Genomic DNA, 24,288 nt, shown 5'->3' on the forward strand with positions numbered 1-24,288 from the left:
ATGTATTTTTATGGGCCCATGGTGGGGTAATAAAACAAAATGTATGCTTGACTTCTCAGCTGGCACCGCTCCTCTGCACTTACTGGTCTCATGGATCAACATTCTTGCCTATTAAAACGTGCGGTCATTTGTGTGATATTAACACTTCTCATTTGTTTACAGCTCATTGCCTAGAAGACTGACCGCTGCTCTCTAGCTTGTAAACACTGCACTGAAGCTTGCTAGCATTAGGATGTTACAGCACTCTCAAGCAATTTTGTGCAGCTTAAAAAAGTGCTTACAAGTGCAATAAAAAGGAGCCTGTTAGCACTGCTCATGTTCTGCTAACTAGCAGTGGTGGTTGGTTTCCAAAGCAATGCTAGCTAACTGTATAGGAATAATCCAGGAATTTTAGGTGTAGAGTTGACAAAAAGCAAAATTCCTAAAATATCAATTTATTAAATATGCATTAAAACTGTCATTGGACAAATAAACACACAAAAATACTCCCCTTAAAGGTACCACACAGTAAGGACAGATTAGGGAAAAATAAGGCACTAAATGTGTTAATACACCAACCAATTATTCACTTCAATGAATGTTATTGTACATAAAAATCTAATTCACATGTAGTATAAGATAACAGAGATGTTTGGATAAATTACGGTTCTTCCCTTAAAGTTTGATGTCATGTCGTAGCCTCGACGCGTTTCTCCTGCCTCACAGGTTCATCAGGAGGCTATGAAAATGGGAAAAAATTTCCCAGGATGTGACAGATGCTGAATGTTCTCCTGTAGATAACTTAGCAGATAATATGTGTTACATCCATCAGGGCGCCATTCAATTCAAATGGATGTGTTACATCCATCAATGACGCCCTGATGGATGTAATACGTTATCTACAGGAGCACATTCAGTATCTGCCAATTGTGCACTAGCCAACCCTACACTACCCAACCCTACGCTACCCAACCCTACACTAGCCAACCCTGCACTAGCCAATTGTGCACTAGCCAACCCTGCATTAGCCAACCCTGCGCTAGCCAACCCTGCACTAGCCAACCCTGCACTAGCCAAGCCTGCGCTAGCCAACCCTACACTAGCCAACCCTGCACTAGCCAACCCTGCACTAACCAACCCTGCACTAGCCAACCCTGCACTAGCCAACCCTGCGCTAGCCAACCCTGCACTAGCCAACCCTGCACTAGCCAACCCTGCACTAGCCAACCCTGTGCTAGCCAACCCTGGACTAGCCAACCATGCACTAGCCAACCATGCACTAGCCAACCCTGTACTAGCCATTTGCCCCTTTAGCCACACCCTCACCAAATGGAACAGCACAAGACTTTAAACAGTATATCAAATACAAATTATTTATGGCTTTTTATGTAACCTGTAATCGTTACATGAACATACTCCAAGTGAGCTTAAAATAATGGACACAGTGTATGGGACCAATAACAATGTATTATAAGAATAAAACAATTATATACTGTATACAGTACACAGCATAAACAGATGCATCTTGTACATTTTGATAAAGGTGGCGATATAAAGTTTGTTGCAAAAGTAGAGGCAAAGGATCTTCTGCGTAAACCAGTTGTAAAATGGTTAAAAGGCAAATGGATGGACTTAGCAAGTAAAGCTGGAAAACATCTTCAACTGAAAGACACCTTTGATCGTATTAACAAGGTATGGCTTGCTGTCAAAGTGCTATATTTCGAATAATAAGAGACTAATATTTCTGTTTCCTATGTCCGACAATAAACGTGTGCGTGTAAATCTTTAATTATATTTACTGCAAAAAATATGATTTGTTTTTTAAGGATTTAAAAATAAGGATTTGCAGTTAATCTCTAGTCATTCTCAATTTTTTTCTCCAGTCAGTTGTTTGGAAAATCGACGTATGTTACTACTTTTTTTTTTACCTTGCCCTTTTGCGGGTTACCTGATGACCAGAAATGAATAAAATTACAAAGTGTTTTTAAGAAAAAGCAACTTTGCAATTTAACTATTATTAAAAATGATCTCTGTTATTTGGTTATCTACCAGAGTTGGCCGAATTTCTAGGTATGGAGCTCTTTGTTACACAGCTTGCAAGCACTGCCGTGAAGCTGGGTAGGTCATTGCATCTGGCCAGCTTTAGTGTCCCTGCACCTCCAATGCTGCAGAGGTAACGCTGCCTCTGCCAGCAACACTGAAAGGTGTACAGGTCAGGCAAGCAACCCAACTATGACGCTGGTCTGAATTACCAATCTTCAGAAGCACCCCACCCTTCAAGAGGCAATTTGTGATTCCTCGCCTCACCAGTAAATCACCAGCAAGTTATTGGGGAGGTAAGTTTCATAGTAAGGCTGGAATCACACTTGCGTGTGACTCGTGCGAGTATCGGATCACACTGCCCGGACCGGCTATCTTCTCTTCTTCCAGGAGTGGCTCCACTGTATGTATTTCTATGATGCTGACCCGCTTCTGTCAGGAGAGCCACGTCCGGTGCAGGCTGTGCGATCCGGTACTCGAACGAGTCACATGCAAATGTGACCCCCGCCTATGCAGTACTTTCTATGGCTGTACCAGTCTCTAGTTTAATAACATAATAGGTGCAAAAAATAGATGAGATTCTGCACCACCGCTGCACGACCTGTTTACAATCCTGGGGAGGAGTGGATTAGAAGCAGTACTCCCTTAGTAAGGCTCTGGTCCTGGGTGCTCGCTGATGAAATAGGATAGCTGTAGATATGTGGAACCATATAGAAGAAAGTCCAGCGGCACACCGAATCTTTGGTAAAAAAACTTTTCTTTTTTTATTGAATTAAGCGGTACATATTAAAATTGGACCCGTGGAAGCGTGTTTAACGCGAAACGGCCGACGTCCGTGAGGGATCCTGCACCCGGTCCCTTCACTGCCTTTTTAATATGTACCGCTCAATTCAATAAAAAAATAAAAATTTTTTACCGGAGATTCGGTGTGCTGCTGGACTTTCTTCTATATGGTTCCACTTAATAACATAATAGACTCATGTGCTTAATATTGTGTTCAGGAGACAAAATGGGAACTTATATTTATTAATAAAATTAAACATTTCAGTCCCAAAAATCTAAAAAAAATCATTAAATATATGTTCAACACTACATTTTAATACATAATAGTAAATTGGCCATAAGGCAAAATGCATATCTCAGCACAATAGGCAGTTGCACAAGCTAAAAGAGATGAGAAAGCATGGAAATCATTAACAGTCTTTTCATTTTCATTTGTAGTGAGCATGTTCTGAGATATCACAGGCCACTACAAAGGTCACTACAAAGGAATTATAGGCGTTCCAAGGTTCATCTGTTTATCGACAGTCACATTTTTTTAAAATTGCATAAAAAAAATTTGCATTGACATAAACTCATCATGAAACAATAAACTTGCTCTTTTCAGACGTATACATATGAAATGCAAATCATAAAAGCAAAAGAGAACTATGCTGGGAACTACAGATGTGAAGTGACTTATAAAGATAAATTTGACAGCTGCTCATTTGATCTTGAAGTTATTGGTAAGTACTAGCACGGTTATAGCTAGGATCACAGAACATCAATACCATCTGCCAGATATAAATTTATGCAAAGACATATATACAATTAAAACAGTATATATTACTAGTAAATTGTATATAACCTAAATGAGTTGTCTGGGACAAGACAATATTCACCTGTCAAATAAATTAATAAAGGCGGCTAATCTTTTGGGATACATTGGCACATTGAAACTTATGAGCATGTTGATTATTTTCTATGAGAATTTTCTGGCCTTCATTAGTCCTCTGCTAAGGTATAAGAATAGCTGTCATTGGATGGTAGGGGTTAAACTCCACACTGACCTGGATTAGGGAATGAAAACACATTCTACAAAGTGATTATATTGAACGCATTTCAGAGTGAAAACTCCTTCATCAGGATATTCACCATCACCTGTCCCAATAAGGGATTTTATTCAACTCGTTTCGGAGTGGAAACTCCTTCATCAGGATTTCATCATCATCCATCCTAAAAAAGGGATTTTACTAAACGCATTTTGGAGTGGAAACTCCTTCATCAGGATAATTACCAACACCCGTCCTAGAAAGTGATTTTATTCAATGCGTTTTGGAGTGGAAACTCCTTCATCAGGATTATCACCATCACCTGTCCTACAAAGTTATTTTATGCAACACATTTCGGAGTGGAAACTCTTTCATCAGGATATTTAGCATCAGCAATGGTGATTATACTAATGAAGGAGATTCCACTCCGAAACGTATTGAATAAAATAACTTTCTAGCATGTGCTTTCATTCCTTAATCCATGGCAGAGCGGATTTTAGTCCCTACCACCTATTGCCAGCCATCTGTCTACCCAGGGTCTGCAGCAGCCCTGTTTACGCCTTCCAAGTGGTTGCGTCTCCCACAACCCATCCATGTGAGTAATTCCCTTTTGTTTCACCTAGATCATCTCATAGTTAAAGCCCTGTTTCCCACTGTGTCTACTACATCTAATTTCTAAGATTACAAAGAGGAGCAATGAGTCTAGCATATAAATTGGGATATATACTAGTAATCTAAAATTCAACATGAGTTTTTGTGTTTCGAGAGAATGGCTCCAGTCAACAGTCATGCTCACTAATGATTATATTGTACTTAGTTTTTTAGAGCTATATAAGCTATTCTTTTTTCCATCTAGCTTCTTCTGATTCATCTCAAGCTCTAGACATTCGATCTGCTTTCAAAAGAAGGTAAATGCTTGCACTGATGTGTTAAGTCTTTGGAATATAAAATGCCATATCAGAAAAAAAAGAGTTTGAGTAGTTGGGGAAAAAGAAACTATGGTTTGCGAAATACACACCAAAAAAAAAATCTAATCATCATCAAATAATACCAAAAAAGTCTAGAAAATAATTATTATAAGAATAAATCAATGGGGAAAGTCATCAGAAATTAACCTATAGAAAAAAAACTTTACTCACCTCTGAGCTTTCCATACTATGAACCTGGAGATCCTTTAAACACATTTAGAGATGGAATACAAATACCAAAAAAATGTATTTTTTTTACTTTGCCTGCTTTTCCCCAGATGTTCCAATCTGGTGTCAGATGAAAACTTTACAGTATGTTCTTTTCAATCTTTTTTAATAGCACGTTGCACTGACAATGAAAAACTCACACTGTTGCTGTTTTTTTCATTGTTGTAGGTGACTTCCCCCAATATTTGCACCTACAAAATCTATGTAAACATTGTCTTGTGATAGTATCTTGAATTGCCACAATATAGAAGAGCTTATTTACATAGAGCAAAGAGAAAACATGTTTCGCAACAAGGTCGGATATTAGATTTATCTATCTCTTATCTAGAAGCTAATATCGGCCTGCTTGCTCTAGATTTAAACATGGCTTCTGCTTGCACTATTTTGATTAATAAGCCATATTGTGCTTACCATTCACAAGCAACAGAGATGTGACTGTTTTATCACAACTTTTATGCTAACATCTCTGTGTGATCATATGTTATTGAGTGTTGTGATTGTTCCAATATTGATATCTTTATATTAATAACAGTGGTGAAGGACAAGAAGATGCAGGAGAACTTGACTTTAGTGGTCTCCTGAAACGTAGGTGAGGAATCGAGTCACGCAGAGCACAGCGACAACTATTACCGCCTATTACAATGCAGGTTTTCAGTCCGCAGTTGTCCCTTTCCTAATTCCCACTCTATAACGTAATTAAAGATAATAAGATGACAATATTAGTTTCCTAAATGTTCCTGAGATGCATCTAAAATGCATGAAATTGCATGTCTAATATAATGAACCCACTAATAATTTCTCCATATTATTGTGTTTTTAAGTGTCATCTGTAGAGACAGTAGTAGTAATACTGTACAGTCCTTTACCTTAAATGATACATCCACAAAGGTAAAGGGTCAAAGACTGTTGTATCGCAGCTCCATGCAGCCTCCAAATTGTACAGAAGTGTAAATCGACAGTCATAGTATATGAGGTTCCACTGATCTTCTATATGTATCACATTTTTAAAATTTCTAGAACCTCATAGTCTATAAAGGTAACAAATGGCAACACATAGTTGAAGGAAGGTGCCGGCCCTAGGCTGCTTGGGCACCGCACTCCTTTGTTAAGGAGTCACTGTGTGCAGATGAGACCATGAGTAGGGTGCACGACACTTACCAGTTTCTTCAGGCCGGTGTCCGTCACCCCTCTTGTGGTCATCGTCATAGACAGTAAATAACACACGCAACATCAGTGCTCACTTAGCCAACTAGAAAGTTCACTTTATTCATCACACCGTTATAACAGACATGGCTTTCCTTTGCTTCCTTGCTCTCAGTGTGGGGTACTACCTCTTGATCTGTCCCCCTTTGCTATATTGGATCTCATCCTCAAGCTCCAGGGTCTGTGTCTCCTTCCCCTTGATTATGCTCACCTTCGTTCAATTCTGGCCCCAGCGGCTATCTAGCCGGATGACTCTCTAAACCCGCTGACGTAAGCTGTAGGCTACGGACCTCTTGAGGTTACCTCAGGGTTACCTGATTGGCCTTAGCACAGAAGACATGTCTTCTCACACTTGAACCCTATTCTAGACTGGATTCTCTTGAGACCTCCCAACAATCCTCTTTCCCGCATCTGCGACTTCCCCTTTAATCCTATCGCTTTCATTCTGCCTCTATCTGAACCCAACTAGGTGGCACATTTGGTAACAGTTCCACTCTATCTGGAACCTGCACCCAGCTATTGTAGCAGCACAACATATTAGCATTTGCAATCAGTACTTAATTCAACACACAGAGTACATGACATAACCAGTACAGGGCAAGCCCACCTTTTTCATAGTCATGTTCCATTACTCACTATGTCATGGAGCTATTCTATCTCTGCAGCCTAAATGGTACTGAAAAATACCTCCATAACACAGTACTATAAAGCTGCGTTACAAGGGCCAAGTGATACTGACACTAAAATGCAATTGCCCTGAATCATCATTGCCTTTGAGCCTTTCTTGTCTAGTTTTGTGTGTTTCGAAAAAATTTGCCTGGACACAATTCATTATTATATTTGCGCCTTTTTTTATTCTATTTTCTATGTGCTCACTAGTTATGATCGAGTAATACCATGCTCGGATGCTTGCTACTTGAAATGAGCAGGTCAGACACTCCGATGGGCTCAATTCTTGTATCGAGAATAATGGAAGTCAATAGGAAACTCAAGCATTTTTCCAGATCTTCCCAGAGCTTCCCATTGACTGTTATTATACATGGTACACGAGTCGAGCCTGTTGGAGTGTCCAATCTGCTCATTTCGAGTACTGAGCACCCGAGCATGGTAATGCTCGCTCATCACTAGTGCTCAACTCTTTTATATTAGTTTTTTGCTTTGCTGGCACATTCTATCAATTGTAGATGTTTTAGCCTGTCTCATCAATTGTGACTTTCTAAAAAGGGACACAATTGGGCACAACTTCACGCTAGTCAACACCTTTTGCATTTTTGAGTATTGTGAGACTCATGTGGGATTAGTGGATGAGGGCGGGTATATCTCGCCCCAGTATCGATCCTATGTGACTTAGCCTGGTCAGGATTACCTGGCTACTAATGGATTAATGGGAGCTGAAGGATGGATGTAAAAGGAGGCTGGGAAATTGGGGGAGAGTCTCCATCTGGGAACACAGAAAGCCTGTCTGTCTATGAGACACTTGTGAGTGGGAGCAGTGCTCGATGTTTGTATGGTTTAGCTGGAAGGGAGAAGCCCTCCAGGCTGTAGTGAGGATATCAACCTGTAAAGTTAGAGCCGGACAGGCAAGGATTTATTTTGTTGGTGTTTTTTTTGTTTGTGCTTTACTGCAATAAACCTGACTAAGTGTCAGTTACACCTGGTATTCGGCTGTCTGCCTGAGGTGAATACCGAACCTACGTGCCTTTTGAACCCAGCAAAGGCGATCCCTGAGCAGTGTTATCACAGTATGCAAAAAATGTTTGCACAATATTTTGTGATTTTTGGTGCCAATGCAAAAAAGTTGCAAAAACAGCTCAGGAAACTGCGCCAAATCATGAATCTCATGCTCCATTTTAAGGATTTCTTGCCAAAAACAGCCACTTATACTACAAGACAAAACAGGAAAGTGACTTAAAAATGATGAATCAGTGCCTATGTGATTACTGTAAACTTAAATTTTACCTAATCAAAAACTCTCAAATACTAAAATTAATTATTGCCATATATGAATGCCTTATAATATTTAAAAATGCATTCAGCATACAATATGTGATATGTACACCTAAGTACATATTAATCTATATAAATGTATCTGTGTGTTATTTCAAGCAGATAATTATATATAGCTGGAGTTTAAACTTCCAGTATTAGTATATGGATTTCCTTCATATACATTAAATGCTTGTTGTTTGTTCATATTGGGTGACAATTTATTTTAGACTTTTTTTATCTTTTATACTATTTTACTCATATCAAAATTAAGAAACAAAAATATGGATTTTGTTTGTTAAGAGTTTCTTTACTAACATGACGTAAACAATTTTGGTGACTAAGCATCCGGATCAACTGGCGGCAGGATACGACCGTCAAACGGTAAACCTCTACGAACGCTAGTTTATGATTACCATTCTGTGTAAATGCCGTTTTAATGAGAGCCAAAACAACATGGGACATATACCCTGGCCACTGCATTTTTTATTTTATTGTTAATTGCCAATAAACATATTTCATCTGTTCTTCTGTACTTAACTCAATGCAGAACAACCAATACGATAAATGTTTGCACCAGGTAGAAGGGCCGCTGGTTTTAGGCTGGACTCACACAAAGCACGTTTCATGTATAAATCAAATTGTGGTATATTTTGTGTCATTTCTCATTGATAACAACCAAAAATTCATGTCCATTATTGTGGACCCATGCTCCTCGCTATTTGTCAGTTTAAATAACTATTATAATATTTATGACTAGACCATCAATCTTCACGATTAACATTTCTTTCAACTGACTTACTACAAGACATAAAGCAGATTTCATACTTCTGCACAATTGTAATCCGTATGTTTGGTAAACTTTGATATGTCTCTCACCATGTTGCTTGCATGCCTTATTCTTGATGTTAGAGAAGTTAAACCTGAAGAAGGTCCAGAGATAGATGTGTGGGAGATCCTGAAAAATGCAAGTCCCAATGAGTATGAGAAGATCGCATTTCAGTATGGAATCACTGACCTAAGGGGCATGCTGAAGAGACTGAAACGTATGCGTCGGGAAGAGAAGAAAAGTGCAGGTGATCTGGAAAATTTGCAGAGGAATTACTAAATAATGATATCAGTATGTGTAAAATGTTTAGGTGCCTGTTAAGCAAAATAGAATACAATTTTTAAAATGGGTTTGTTCAAAACATCAGACAGTACTCTGAAGTCACCCGAGTGCAGTCCGATTCATGACAACACAGACAATGGAGAAGATGGAGAAATTAATCTCTCCATCTTCTCAGCACCTGTGATCCAATTCTCACATGTGAGAGACTCGTAAAGGACACTTGGCTCAAAGTCCGATCAGAGTGAAAGCCGGACATCATTAAAGGCCCCGTTACACCCAACGACGTATCTAATGATATCTCGCAGGGGTCACTGATTCCATTATGCACATCCGGCATCGTTAGCGACGTCGTTGCGTGTAAAGCCCCCTTTTAATCTAATCTACAGCCATTTGAGCAAGCCCCTATTGAACAAAGTCTCTGTTTTCTATTTTATTTTTATATAGTATCCGTGTACTGACAAAATATTTTATTTTCTATTGATTTTATTTGATGCTTTAAGCATTTTCCAAGATATTGGACCCTGCTTATCAGATTGACAAAGGAGGACGAGTGAGGTTTGTTGTTGAACTCGCTGATCCAACAGTTGAACTCAAGTGGTATAAAAATGGTCAGGAAATCCGGCCAAGTACCAAGTAAGTAGAGATTTATTATCTTAAAGAAATATACTAATTAATTTATCTTAGTATTGTTGGATATACACTCAGATTCTGACAGAACAAGTTAAACATTAAACAATAGGATAAACATTTTATTTGGGCATTCCACATAGTGACATATAAAATTGACTATTCTATGATCTTTCACAGCACATTATGGCATTTATTGTTAAAGCAACCTGTCAGCATTTTTTTTTATTTCTGCGCTGGAGTGGTGCTTTAAATGTAAGTCCCCTGCCCCATCTCTTATACTCCCCTTCCGGTGTTTTCATCTATTTCCAGCGTCGCTCCCATTGGTCTCTGGCAATTTGTGACCTGCCAGACGCTCCAGTGTTTCATGGAGCGCATCTAAGGTCACAAATTAATACAACTCTATGAGAGCCTTGTTCTGGCTCTCAAAGACTTGCATTGAGCACTTGTAAGTCTGGCCAGTCAGAAGTTACAGGCACAGATGTGACCAAAGCAATACAAAAAGGATGAAGCCGTCGGTGGATAAGTATGATGCTATAGGCAGGAGACTAAAGGCCACTTTACACGCTGCGATATCGTTACCTATATCGCTAGCGTGCGTAACCGCCCCCATCGGTTGTGCAACACGGGCAAATCACTGCCCGTGGCGCACAACATCGCTCAGTCCCGTCACACTACTTACCTGCCTAGCGATGTCGCTGTGACCGGCGAACCGCCTCCTTTCTAAGGGGGAGGTTTGTTCATCGTCACAGCAACGTCACTAAGCGGGCGCCCAATAGAAGCGGAGGGGCGGAGATGAGCAGGACGTAACATCCCGCCCACCTCCTTCCTTCCGCATTGCCGGCGGCTGCAGGTAAGGTGAGGTTCCTCGTTCCTGTGGTGTCACACATAGCGATGTGTGCTGCCGCAGGAATGATGAACAACATCGTACACGCAGCAGCAATGATAATTGGGAATAGCGGGGCATGTCACTGATTGGCGATTTTGCACGTTTTTGCGACGATGCAAAATCGCTCATAGGTGTCACACGCAACAACATCGCTAAAACGGCCGGATGTCAAATTCCATGACCCCAACGAGATTGCTTGAGCGATGTCGTAGCATGTAAAGCGGCCTTTAGATTTAAAGCGCCACTCTGGGGCTGAAAAAACAATATCTCCGCTGGAGTGGTGCTTTAAGGCTAAGGATAAATGACAAGAAAAACAGTGAGTGGAATGCAATAAAAATCACATTCCACTCGGACCAATATTAGGCAGCACCCATGAGCAATTTTATTCTCAGCCCTAATTGGACCGAGAAAACAATCGCAGCATGCTGCAGGTGCAATCCGATTTGTTTTCTCAAGTCTATGGGTGTGAGAGAAACATCGCATTACAGCGGAGTGCAGTGCGATATACACATCAGCTGATAATGGAGGAGATAGAGAGATTAGTCCCTCCCTCTCCTCCGCAGCTGTGCTCAGGATAGCATCACAGTGGCACGTCTCTCGGCTTACACTTCAGCAGAGCGGGAGCCGAGTGTCATGCGATGCACTCGCTGTAGTGCTCGTGTGGCCCCAGCCTAAGACCCCTGCTACAAAACAAACTGTATAGCTTTCATTTCCAAGTTGCCATATAAACTCATATATCTTATATAATTGTATTCATATGTAAATATATCTCCTTCCATATATATGATCGTAAAATGTTTCTTTTAAACAGATACATATTTGAGCACAAGGGAAATCAAAGGATATTATTTATCAACAACTGCACATTAGCTGATGATGCGGCTTACCAAGTGTGTGCCGGAGATGAGAAGTGCTCCACTGAGTTGTTTGTCAGAGGTATGTTCTGATTTAATATTTTAGTGGTGCTGCTCATCAAAAAGTCAATGGTTAAGTTTATATTTCATTCACTGTAGTTCAGAAAATGAAATCAGATTTTAATTGGTATTTGAGAGTTCAAATCTATTTCTGTTACCCTGCCATGTCATGGTTCTTTTATGTGTAAAGCTGCGTGACCATCACTGCTGTTGGGCATCTGATTCTCCAACTATTGACCATGCCAAAAGTTGGAGAGACTCAGATGCCCAACAGCACCATGCTGCCAAACAAAGTCTCCATGGCTCTGGGTCAATCCAACTCATGAACACAGTACCACAACAATTGTCACCACACAGCACTAACACCAAGTAAACTAAACTAAAAAAAGTAATCTAGATCTACCTGTAGATGATCGGGGGCCCCCTCATCAATGTCTGTTAGTTTGAAAGCTTATGGTTTTGAGAGCCCAAGAGCCCAATGGGAATATCGAACTTCACTAAAGGGAGTGCCCTGGTCCTCAGCCCTCACAGGGCTTCTGACTTGGTAGTATAGCTTGTCAGCCCTTTGCAGAGGGGTTTGCAATGGATCACAACTGGAGTAATCACTAGAGATGAGCGAACCGGTCCCGGTTCGGCTCGAGGCGGTTCGCCGAACGGGGGGTCTGGCTCGAGTTCGGCTCGTCGAACGTTCGACGAACCGAACTCGAGCCCATAGGAAACAATGGCAGGCAATCACAAACACAGTAAAACACCTAGAAAACACCCTCAAAGGTGTCCAAAAGGTGACAAACAACTCACAACACAACACAAACACATGGGAAAGTGACAAGGACATGTACTCATGCGAAAACAAAACAGCTGGACAAGGAAAAAGAGGAGGACACACAGATATAGGCATGGCACGCCCTTCTAAAGTCATGTAAAACACCGCAAGGTGACTCCAAGCGGAGTCTCCCTTTTTTCCAAAAATTGGGCCCCACACACCCACCCCTTCAGTGGCAGCAGTTGTGCCCCAGTTGTACACTTCACAGCTAGATTTGCATCAAGCACATTCAAAAATACGCCATTCTTATCCGTCCCCAGGATGACACCGGGGTAGGTAGCAAAGTCTTTCCTGATCCCAGCTCTGTTCATCTTGGCTTCTTTTAAAAACACAGCAAGCAAGGGTTACTCCAAGCGGAGTCTCCCTTTTTTCCAAAAATTGGGCCCCACACACACCCACCCCTTCAGTGGCAGCACTTGGGCCCCAGTTGTACACTTCACAGCTAGATTTGCATCAAGCACATTCAAAAATACGCTATTCTTAACCGTCCCCAGGATGACACCGGGGTAGGTAGCAAAGTCTTTCCTGATCCCAGCTCTGTTCATCTTGGCTTCTTTTAAAAACACAGCAAGCAAGGGTTACTCCAAGCGGAGTCTCCCTTTTTTCCAAAAATTGGGCCACACAGACACCCACCCCATCAGTGGCAGCACTTGGGCCCTAGTTGCAAACAGGATGTTTTGATTTGCATCAAGCACATTCAAAAATACGCTATTCTTAGCCGTCCCCAGGATGACACCGGGGTAGGTAGCAAAGTCTTTGCTGACCCATGACTTGTTCATCTTGGCTTCTTTTAAAAACAATGTAAGCAAGGGTTACTCCAAGCGGAGTCTCCCTTTTTTCCAAAAATTGGGCCACACAGACACCCACCCCATCAGTGGCAGCACTTGGGCCCTAGTTGCAAACAGGATGTTTTGATTTGCATCAAGCACATTCAAAAATACGCTATTCTTAGCCGTCCACAGGATGACACCGGGGTAGGTAGCAAAGTCTTTCCTGATCCCAGCTCTGTTCATCTTGGCTTCTTTTAAAAACACAGCAAGCAAGGGTTACTCCAAGCGGAGTCTCCCTTTTTTCCAAAAATTGGGCCACACAGACACCCACCCCATCAGTGGCAGCACTTGGGCCCTAGTTGCAAACAGGATGTTTTGATTTGCATCAAGCACATTCAAAAATACGCTATTCTTAGCCGTCCCCAGGATGACACCGGGGTAGGTAGCAAAGTCTTTGCTGACCCATGACTTGTTCATCTTGGCTTCTTTTAAAAACAATGTAAGCAAGGGTTACTCCAAGCGGAGTCTCCCTTTTTTCCAAAAATTGGGCCACACAGACACCCACCCCATCAGTGGCAGCACTTGGGCCCTAGTTGCAAACAGGATGTTTTGATTTGCATCAAGCACATTCAAAAATACGCTATTCTTAGCCGTCCACAGGATGACACCGGGGTAGGTAGCAAAGTCTTTCCTGATCCCAGCTCTGTTCATCTTGGCTTCTTTTAAAAACACAGCAAGCAAGGGTTACTCCAAGCGGAGTCTCCCTTTTTTCCAAAAATTGGGCCACACAGACACCCACCCCATCAGTGGCAGCACTTGGGCCCTAGTTGCAAACAGGATGTTTTGATTTGCATCAAGCACATTCAAAAATACGCTATTCTTAGCCGTCCCCAGGATGACACCGGGGTAGGTAGCAAAGTCTTTGCTGACCCATGACTTGTTCATCTTGGCTTCTTTTAAAAACAATGTAAGCAAGGGTTACTCCAAGCGGAGTCTCCCTTTTTTCCAAAAATTGGGCCACACAGACACCCACCCCATCAGTGGCAGCACTTGGGCCCTAGTTGCAAACAGGATGTTTTGATTTGCATCAAGCACATTCAAAAATACGCTATTCTTAGCCGTCCACAGGATGACACCGGGGTAGGTAGCAAAGTCTTTCCTGATCCCAGCTCTGTTCATCTTGGCTTCTTTTAAAAACACAGCAAGCAAGGGTTACTCCAAGCGGAGTCTCCCTTTTTTCCAAAAATTGGGCCACACAGACACCCACCCCATCAGTGGCAGCACTTGGGCCCTAGTTGCAAACAGGATGTTTTGATTTGCATCAAGCACATTCAAAAATACGCTATTCTTAGCCGTCCACAGGATGACACCGGGGTAGGTAGCAAAGTCTTTCCTGATCCCAGCTCTGTTCATCTTGGCTTCTTTTAAAAACACAGCAAGCAAGGGTTACTCCAAGCGGAGTCTCCCTTTTTTCCAAAAATTGGGCCACACAGACACCCACCCCATCAGTGGCAGCACTTGGGCCCTAGTTGCAAACAGGATGTTTTGATTTGCATCAAGCACATTCAAAAATACGCTATTCTTAGCCGTCCCCAGGATGACACCGGGGTAGGTAGCAAAGTCTTTCCTGATCCCAGCTCTGTTCATCTTGGCTTCTTTTAAAAACACAGCAAGCAAGGGTTACTCCAAGCGGAGTCTCCCTTTTTTCCAAAAATTGGGCCACACAGACACCCACCCCATCAGTGGCAGCACTTGGGCCCTAGTTGCAAACAGGATGTTTTGATTTGCATCAAGCACATTCCAAATCCACAAGCATTTACTCTCCCCAGGATGACACAGGGGTAGTAAATTCCTTCTGGATCCATGACTTGTTCATTTTGATGAACGTCAGTCTGTCCACATTGTCACTGGACAGACGCGTGCGCTTATCTGTCAGCACACACCCAGCAGCACTGAATACACGTTCAGAGACAACGCTGGCAGCTGGACACGACAAAATCTCCAAGGCGTAAGTTGCGAGCTCTGGCCATTTTTGTAGGTTTGAAGCCCAAAAGGAGCAAGGCTCCAGTTGCACAGTCATGGCATCGATGTTCATTTGGAGATACTCCTGTATCATCCTCTCCAGCCGTTGACTATGTGTCAGACTTGTTGTCTCTGGTGGCCTTGCAAAAGAGGGTCTAAAAAAATTATGAAAAGATTCCATAAAATTGCTGTTACCGGCACCAGAAAAGGTCCTACTGGTACGGGTAGACTGTTGAAGATGACGAGACCGTCCCATGTTTGTCAAGTTACAACTGGGAGATTCACTCCCTGCACCTGCACGGTTGTTTGGTGGAAAAGCCGAGCTAAGATCTAGTAACAGCTTCTGCTGATACTCCTGCATACGTGCGTCCCTTTCTATGGCTGGAATTATGTCACAAAATTTGGACTTGTACCGGGGATCTAATAGTGTGGCAATCCAGTAGTCATCATCACTTCTAATTTTGACAATACGACTGTCATGTTGGAGGTAGTGCAACAAAAAGGCACTCATGTGTCTTGCGCAGCCATGCGGACCAAGTCCATGCTGTGTTTGTGGCATAGAGGTGCTACCCGTTCTTTCTTCCTCTGACATCTGACCCCAACCTCTTTCAACTGAAATTTGACCAAGGTCTCCCTCATCCGCTGAGTCTTCCATGTCCATGGACAGTTCGTCCTCCATTTCTTCATGTTCTCCTGCACCTTGCTCAACATTTCGCCTGCTACTATGCGCCCTTGTCGATCCCTGTCCCCCATGGTCCCATGCCTGCTGCGTTGGTGATGATGAACGTCTGGACCTTGGTGATGTTGTTGTCCCTTGCGCATATGAATCCTCCTGTAGTTCCTCCCCTTCATGTTGTCCCACCCCCTGACTCCGAATAGTGTTTAGCGTGTGCTCCAGCATGTAAATGACTGGAATCGTCATGCTGATAATGGCATTGTCAGCGCTAAACATATTCGTCGCCATGTCGAAACTGTGCAGAAGGGTGCATAGGTCCTTGATCTGAGACCACTCCATCAGGGTGATCTGCCCCACCTCTGCATCTCGTTGGCCCAGGCTATACGTCATGACGTATTGCACCAGGGCTCTGCGGTGCTGCCACAGTCGCTGTAACATGTGGAGAGTTGAATTCCAGCGTGTCGCCACATCGCATTTCAGGCGATGAACCGGCAGGCCGAAAGACTTCTGGAGCGATGCAAGTCGCTCTGCTGCGGCGCTTGAACGGCGGAAGTGAGCTGACAGTTTTCGTGCCCTGTTCAGAAGGCCATCTAGGCCGGGATAGTGTGTTAAAAATTGCTGCACGACAAGGTTCAACACGTGAGCCATACAAGGTACGTGTGTCACCTTGCCCAGGCGAAGTGCCGCACCCAGGTTTGCAGCATTGTCGCACACGGCCTTACCAGGCTGCAGTTTGAGTGGAGACAACCATTTATTAAACTCGGACCGCAAAGCTGACCACAACTCCTCAGCTGTGTGACTCTTATTACCAAGACATGTCAAGCTAAAGACCGCCTGATGCCGTTGCGCTCTGCTGCCAGCATAGTAATGAGGGGTGCGTGATTCCTTCTGCGCAGTGAGAACGCTGGTGGCCTGACCAGGCAGGCTTGGGGCGGAGGTGGAGGACCCAGATGAGGTGGAGGATGCAGAAGCAGTGGCGGAACTTGGACAGACAGAGGATTGACACACAAGTCGTGGGGACGGCAAGACTTGTGCAGCAGACCCTTCACCATCTATCACCATAGTTACCCAGTGCCCAGTCAGCGACATGTAACGTCCCTGTCCATGCTTACTGGTCCAAGTATCGGTGGTGAAATGCACCCGTTCACACACAGAGTTTCTCAAGGAAGCGGTGATGTTGTGTGCGACATGCTGGTGTAGCGCGGGCACACCTTTCTTAGAGAAGTAGTGGCGACTAGGCATCTGGTACTGGGGCACAGCGACAGACATAAGGTCTCTAAAATCCTGTGTGTCCACTAGGCGGAAAGGCAGCATTTCGGTAGCCAACAGCTTACAGAGGGATAGAGTCAACCTCTTAGCTTTGTCATGGGTCGGAGGAAGTGGCCTTTTATTTGACCACATCTGAGGGACAGAGATCTGGCTGCTGTGTGTAGACGGTGTTGAGTAGGGTGTCCCTGGAAAAATGCAGGTTTGTGAGGAAAGTGCAGGCGGAGACATGATGTTGCCTTCATCCAACGTTGGTGCTATCGATGTCTGAGAGAGCTGTACACACTCACTTGTTTCCCCTTCCAAACCAACTGACGACCTTACAAGCAAACTGCCTGTTGCGGTTACAGTGGTGGAAGTTTTGCGTGGAAAAACAGGTGTGGCAGCTGTCCCCACAGTCCTAGAAGATGAAGAGCGCGCGGATGCAGTGGAAGGGGCGGGCGGTGGATGGTTCGCTCCGCTAGGCCGCATTGCAGCACGGTGAGCTTCCCACCGGGACTTATGATATTTATTCATGTGACGATTCATGGAAGAAGTTGTCAAACTGCTGAGCTTTTGACCTCTACTAAGAGAATCATGACAAATGTTACATATCACATGAGTTGGGCGATCTTTTTCGATGTGAAAAAAGGACCAGGCTAGGCAAGGCTTAGAGGCCATGCGACCTGTTGATCCACCCCGAATAATGCTCATAGGCAGAGTGGTGGCTGAGGATGCAGTTGTAGACGTGCTACCAGTGCTCCGACTCTGTCCAGGAAGGCGCAAGGTAACTTCGTCGTCGGTTGCATCCTCCTCCACCGCCTCTGTTGACCTCCTCGAGTGCCTGACTGGGGGTTGACAGTAGGTGGGATCTAGAACGTCATCATCAATTGTTGTGTTTGCACTCCCCTCCCCCTCATACCGAGCCTCTTCTTGCCCTGACGGAATATTTAAGTTGTCATCCCAATCGGGTATCTGCGTCTCATCTTCATCAGTATGTTCCTCATTGTCTATAACCACAGGTGTTACAGTTTGTGACAAAGGGTCAACATTATGCTCAGAAACTTGGTCCTCACGGCCTGAATCTGAGTCACAAAGGTTCTGGGCATCACTGCAGACCATTTCCTGTTCTGTACTCACTGTAGCTTGGGAGCAGACCTCTGATTCCCAGGCTATAGTGTGACTGAACAGCTCTGCAGACTCAGCCATCTCAGTTCCACCATACTGTGCAGGGCTGATGGAGACTTCAGAGCTGGGAGAAATCAAGTGTGATTGGGATGACAACTCAGAGGACTGGTGTTTTTTGGATGCGGTACTTGAAGTGGCTGAGAGGGCACTTGTTGGACCACTTGAGATCCATTCAAGCATTTTCCTTTTTTGCCCATCATCTACCTTTCTTCCTGTTGTTCGTGTCCGTAAAAAAGGGAGCACATCGGATTGTCCACGGTAAGTAGTAGACATCTTACTTTTGCTGGTAGATGGTCTATCTTCAGCAGATGATAATGGAGCTTTGCCACCTTCCCCACGGACAAAACCTTTTTTGCCTTTTCCACCACGCCTCTTCCCCTTTCCACCAGCATCTGTCATTTTGCCACTCATGTTGATTGCGACAAGATTGTGGACTGAAAATGTGGTAGTAAAAATTGAGAGGTGGTGAAGATTGCAGTGGTGGTCTAGCTTTATTAACAGCAGAATAATAAAGAATAAATATCCCTGACAATGCAACTTAGTTATAATTAGTTGGAGTGTGCAACGCAGGCAGACGTGCTGCAAATGTCTTTGCACTAGTGGGACTATAGCAAAGTCCAATAGCCACGTATAGGATGCCACTAGGTACACTGAGTGTTTGCTAGTATAATGGCTTGGTTAGAATGAGTTGTAGTGTGCAACGCAGGCAGACGCGCTCTGCAAATGTCTTTGCACTAGTGGGACTATAGCAAAGTCCAATAGCCACGTATAGGATGCCACTAGGTACACTGAGTGTTTGCTAGTATAATGGCTTGGTTAGAATGAGTTGTAGTGTGCAACGCAGGCAGACGCGCTCTGCAAATGTCTTTGCACTAGTGGGACTATAGCAAAGTCCAATAGCCATGTATAGGATGCCACTAGGTACACTGAGTGTTTGCTAGTATAATGGCTTGGTTAGAATGAGTTGTAGTGTGCAACGCAGGCAGACGCGCTCTGCAAATGTCTTTGCACTAGTGGGACTATAGCAAAGTCCAATAGCCACGTATAGGATGCCACTAGGTACACTGAGTGTTTGCTAGTATAATGGCTTGGTTAGAATGAGTTGTAGTGTGCAACGCAGGCAGACGCGCTCTGCAAATGTCTTTGCACTAGTGGGACTATAGCAAAGTCCAATAGCCACGTATAGGATGCCACTAGGTACACTGAGTGTTTGCTAGTATAATGGCTTGGTTAGAATGAGTTGTAGTGTGCAACGCAGGCAGACGCGCTCTGCAAATGTCTTTGCACTAGTGGGACTATAGCAAAGTCCAATAGCCACGTATAGGATGCCACTAGGTACACTGAGTGTTTGCTAGTATAATGGCTTGGTTAGAATGAGTTGTAGTGTGCAACGCAGGCAGACGCGCTCTGCAAATGTCTTTGCACTAGTGGGACTATAGCAAAGTCCAATAGCCACGTATAGGATGCCACTAGGTACACTGAGTGTTTGCTAGTATAATGGCTTGGTTAGAATGAGTTGTAGTGTGCAACGCAGGCAGACGCGCTCTGCAAATGTCTTTGCACTAGTGGGACTATAGCAAAGTCCAATAGCCACGTATAGGATGCCACTAGGTACACTGAGTGTTTGCTAGTATAATGGCTTGGTTAGAATGAGTTGTAGTGTGCAACGCAGGCAGACGCGCTCTGCAAATGTCTTTGCACTAGTGGGACTATAGCAAAGTCCAATAGCCACGTATAGGATGCCACTAGGTACACTGAGTGTTTGCTAGTATAATGGCTTGGTTAGAATGAGTTGTAGTGTGCAACGCAGGCAGACGCGCTCTGCAAATGTCTTTGCACTAGTGGGACTATAGCAAAGTCCAATAGCCACGTATAGGATGCCACTAGGTACACTGAGTGTTTGCTAGTATAATGGCTTGGTTAGAATGAGTTGTAGTGTGCAACGCAGGCAGACGCGCTCTGCAAATGTCTTTGCACTAGTGGGACTATAGCAAAGTCCAATAGCCACGTATAGGATGCCACTAGGTACACTGAGTGTTTGCTAGTATAATGGCTTGGTTAGAATGAGTTGTAGTGTGCAACGCAGGCAGACGCGCTCTGCAAATGTCTTTGCACTAGTGGGACTATAGCAAAGTCCAATAGCCACGTATAGGATGCCACTAGGTACACTGAGTGTTTGCTAGTATAATGGCTTGGTTAGAATGAGTTGTAGTGTGCAACGCAGGCAGACGCGCTCTGCAAATGTCTTTGCACTAGTGGGACTATAGCAAAGTCCAATAGCCACGTATAGGATGCCACTAGGTACACTGAGTGTTTGCTAGTATAATGGCTTGGTTAGAATGAGTTGTAGTGTGCAACGCAGGCAGACGCGCTCTGCAAATGTCTTTGCACTAGTGGGACTATAGCAAAGTCCAATAGCCACGTATAGGATGCCACTAGGTACACTGAGTGTTTGCTAGTATAATGGCTTGGTTAGAATGAGTTGTAGTGTGCAACGCAGGCAGACGCGCTCTGCAAATGTCTTTGCACTAGTGGGACTATAGCAAAGTCCAATAGCCACGTATAGGATGCCACTAGGTACACTGAGTGTTTGCTAGTATAATGGCTTGGTTAGAATGAGTTGTAGTGTGCAACGCAGGCAGACGCGCTCTGCAAATGTCTTTGCACTAGTGGGACTATAGCAAAGTCCAATAGCCACGTATAGGATGCCACTAGGTACACTGAGTGTTTGCTAGTATAATGGCTTGGTTAGAATGAGTTGTAGTGTGCAACGCAGGCAGACGCGCTCTGCAAATGTCTTTGCACTAGTGGGACTATAGCAAAGTCCAATAGCCACGTATAGGATGCCACTAGGTACACTGAGTGTTTGCTAGTATAATGGCTTGGTTAGAATGAGTTGTAGTGTGCAACGCAGGCAGACGCGCTCTGCAAATGTCTTTGCACTAGTGGGACTATAGCAAAGTCCAATAGCCACGTATAGGATGCCACTAGGTACACTGAGTGTTTGCTAGTATAATGGCTTGGTTAGAATGAGTTGTAGTGTGCAACGCAGGCAGACGCGCTCTGCAAATGTCTTTGCACTAGTGGGACTATAGCAAAGTCCAATAGCCACGTATAGGATGCCACTAGGTACACTGAGTGTTTGCTAGTATAATGGCTTGGTTAGAATGAGTTGTAGTGTGCAACGCAGGCAGACGCGCTCTGCAAATGTCTTTGCACTAGTGGGACTATAGCAAAGTCCAATAGCCACGTATAGGATGCCACTAGGTACACTGAGTGTTTGCTAGTATAATGGCTTGGTTAGAATGAGTTGTAGTGTGCAACGCAGGCAGACGCGCTCTGCAAATGTCTTTGCACTAGTGGGACTATAGCAAAGTCCAATAGCCACGTATAGGATGCCACTAGGTACACTGAGTGTTTGCTAGTATAATGGCTTGGTTAGAATGAGTTGTAGTGTGCAACGCAGGCAGACGCGCTCTGCAAATGTCTTTGCACTAGTGGGACTATAGCAAAGTCCAATAGCCACGTATAGGATGCCACTAGGTACACTGAGTGTTTGCTAGTATAATGGCTTAGTTATCAGTTGGAGTGTGCAGAGGACAAGAGGGTACAGTGGCAGGATTGTGGTGCTCTGGGTAGAGGAATGGAAGACTGCCTTTCTATTCCCTCCTAATGGTGAAATGCAGGTAGGAAATCCCTGACCTGGGCTACACAGACGCTGTTGCTGTTTGCAGGACCTGTCACCTATGGCTCTCTGACCCTGCCGGTTGGAGCCCTTAAAAGGACTGCTATAAAGTGCTCTCCCTAAGCTGTCTAACGCTGTGTATGCAGCGCATACAGCTGTATCGGCTATAGGACTCAGGAAGACGGAGCTGCGACAGTGATGTCTGACACCAAAGACGCAGAAGGCAGATAATGGCGTCCGTGAAGAAAATGTCCGGTTTTATAATGCAGGGACATGTGACATGCAGATCCTATCACACATGCCGTTGCTTCTCTGGCTCAAAGTCCACTTAGCTGTGTGTGTGTCTGGGATTGGCTGACATGCTGGCCCGCCCCACAAGACGCGCGCGCTTAGGGAAGGAAGACAAGAAAAAAAAAAAAAAAAAATGGCGATCGCCATTATAGAAACAGCAGTGATCTGAAGGCGCTGTTCACGCACACTATACACTGAAATGTGATAATAGTTTGATTCACAGAGTGACTTACACTATTACAGCAGAAACCAAGCTATGATTTAGCTGTTTTTTGGCTGCTAGAACCGTTCTCGAACGTTTCTAGAACTACCGAGCTTTTGCAAAAAGCTCGAGTTCTAGTTCGATCTAGAACATGCCCCAAAATCACTCGAGCCGCGAACTGGAGAACCACGAACCACGAACCGCGCTCAACTCTAGTAATCACTTTTATGTGCAGTGCTTTGCGTAAGGCCGGAGTCACACTTGCAAGTGCCTCGCATGTAACTCGCGCGAGTCTCTCATTGAATCACTCGGCATGGACACACACTCTCAGGACAGGAGCATCTCAGCTGCATAGACATACATGCAACCGACTCTCTCCTGTCAGGTGAGTGCGAGTCTGTGCCGGATGATTCAATGAGAGACTCGCACGAGTCACACGCGAGGCACTCGCAAGTGTGACTCTGGCCATAGACTCACACTTTCCTCACAGGAGCAGGTCAGTTGCATGCATCTCTATGTAACTGAGACGCTCCTGTCCAAAGAGTGTGAGTTCGTGAAGGGTGATGCAAGTCGAGACTCGCGCGAGATACACGTGAGGCACTCGCAAGTGTGACACCGCCGTTTGGAAATGATTATCTCAACTAACTATTGAACAGGTCACTGCAACTGAATATATCAGAATCCTCACTAGAAGAAAAAGTTGTATTCTCAGTTTTTGCAAAGTAAATAACTGCAAAGCAACAACACTAAATAAATACCGTATATACAAAATGCATCACATAAACTTTTCTTTTACAAAGCTCTGTATATTCTGTTAATATTAAGTAAAGCTTAAACTTACGCCTTAACAGCACTTTAAGCACTGTACATTCACCTGGGTGTTTGATAGCTCTAATAGTAGAGGGACTCGTGCTTGTTTTAAATATGTTTAAAGCTGGAAAAGATTGACAAGTATTGTATGGTTTTAATGTAAAAACTTGTTTCTCCGGCAGAGCCACCTGTGCTGGTTACAAAAGAACTGGAAAATATTAGCACATACTGTGGAGAGAGGGTGGAAATGGAATGTGAAGTGTCTGATGAAGATGCAAATGTAAAATGGTAATTTTTATCTTAGCCAGATTAAACATGTACAATGAATGCAATTTATTGTTAGAATTCATAGTGATTTAAAGGGAATCTGTCATCAGGTTTTTGCTATACCATCTGAGAGCAGCATAATGTAGAGACAGAGACCCTGATTCCAGCGATGTGTCACTTACTGAGCTGTTTGCTGTCATTTTGATAAAATCAATGTTTTCTCTGCTATAGATCTAGCAGTTATACAGAGCTCATGAATATGCTGGACTAACTGGCAGCAGGCCAAGTAGTCCTCTAATGATAATCTGCTGCTGATCAAACAGTGATTTTATCAGCAAAACTACACTAAGCAGCCCAGTAAGTGACACATCGCGGGATTCAGCATCTCTGTCCCTATGATATGATGCTGTCAGATTCTGTGGCAAATACCTGGTGACAGATTCCCTTTAAAGTGAAACTGTAAGCACAATTTTGTAATTTTAAAGTGAAGACATGGCTGTAATGATGCTGTAATGCAGAATAAAATGATACCTTTGTTGAAGAAATTCAATTT

The 24,288-nt window shown here is 43.7% G+C and overlaps 1 protein-coding gene across 11 annotated transcripts in view; it reads left to right on the forward strand.

Moving 5' to 3' along the window:
• The window catches only part of MYBPC1 (myosin binding protein C1), a 173,195-nt gene that overhangs the window by 75,357 nt on the left and 73,550 nt on the right, over window positions 1–24,288 (forward strand). For all 11 annotated transcript variants that reach the window (XM_075344695.1, XM_075344703.1, XM_075344705.1 and 8 more), the window contains 8 exons: window positions 1,523–1,671; window positions 3,407–3,524; window positions 4,687–4,738; window positions 5,559–5,615; window positions 9,128–9,291; window positions 9,827–9,959; window positions 11,654–11,778; window positions 23,651–23,756. In XM_075344695.1, coding sequence (XP_075200810.1) covers window positions 1,523–1,671; window positions 3,407–3,524; window positions 4,687–4,738; window positions 5,559–5,615; window positions 9,128–9,291; window positions 9,827–9,959; window positions 11,654–11,778; window positions 23,651–23,756 — 904 coding nt within the window. The remainder of the gene's footprint in view (window positions 1–1,522; window positions 1,672–3,406; window positions 3,525–4,686; window positions 4,739–5,558; window positions 5,616–9,127; window positions 9,292–9,826; window positions 9,960–11,653; window positions 11,779–23,650; window positions 23,757–24,288) is intronic.

The sequence above is a fragment of the Anomaloglossus baeobatrachus genome, chromosome 4, assembly GCF_048569485.1.
Source record: "Anomaloglossus baeobatrachus isolate aAnoBae1 chromosome 4, aAnoBae1.hap1, whole genome shotgun sequence".
Lineage (NCBI taxonomy): Eukaryota > Metazoa > Chordata > Amphibia > Anura > Aromobatidae > Anomaloglossus > Anomaloglossus baeobatrachus.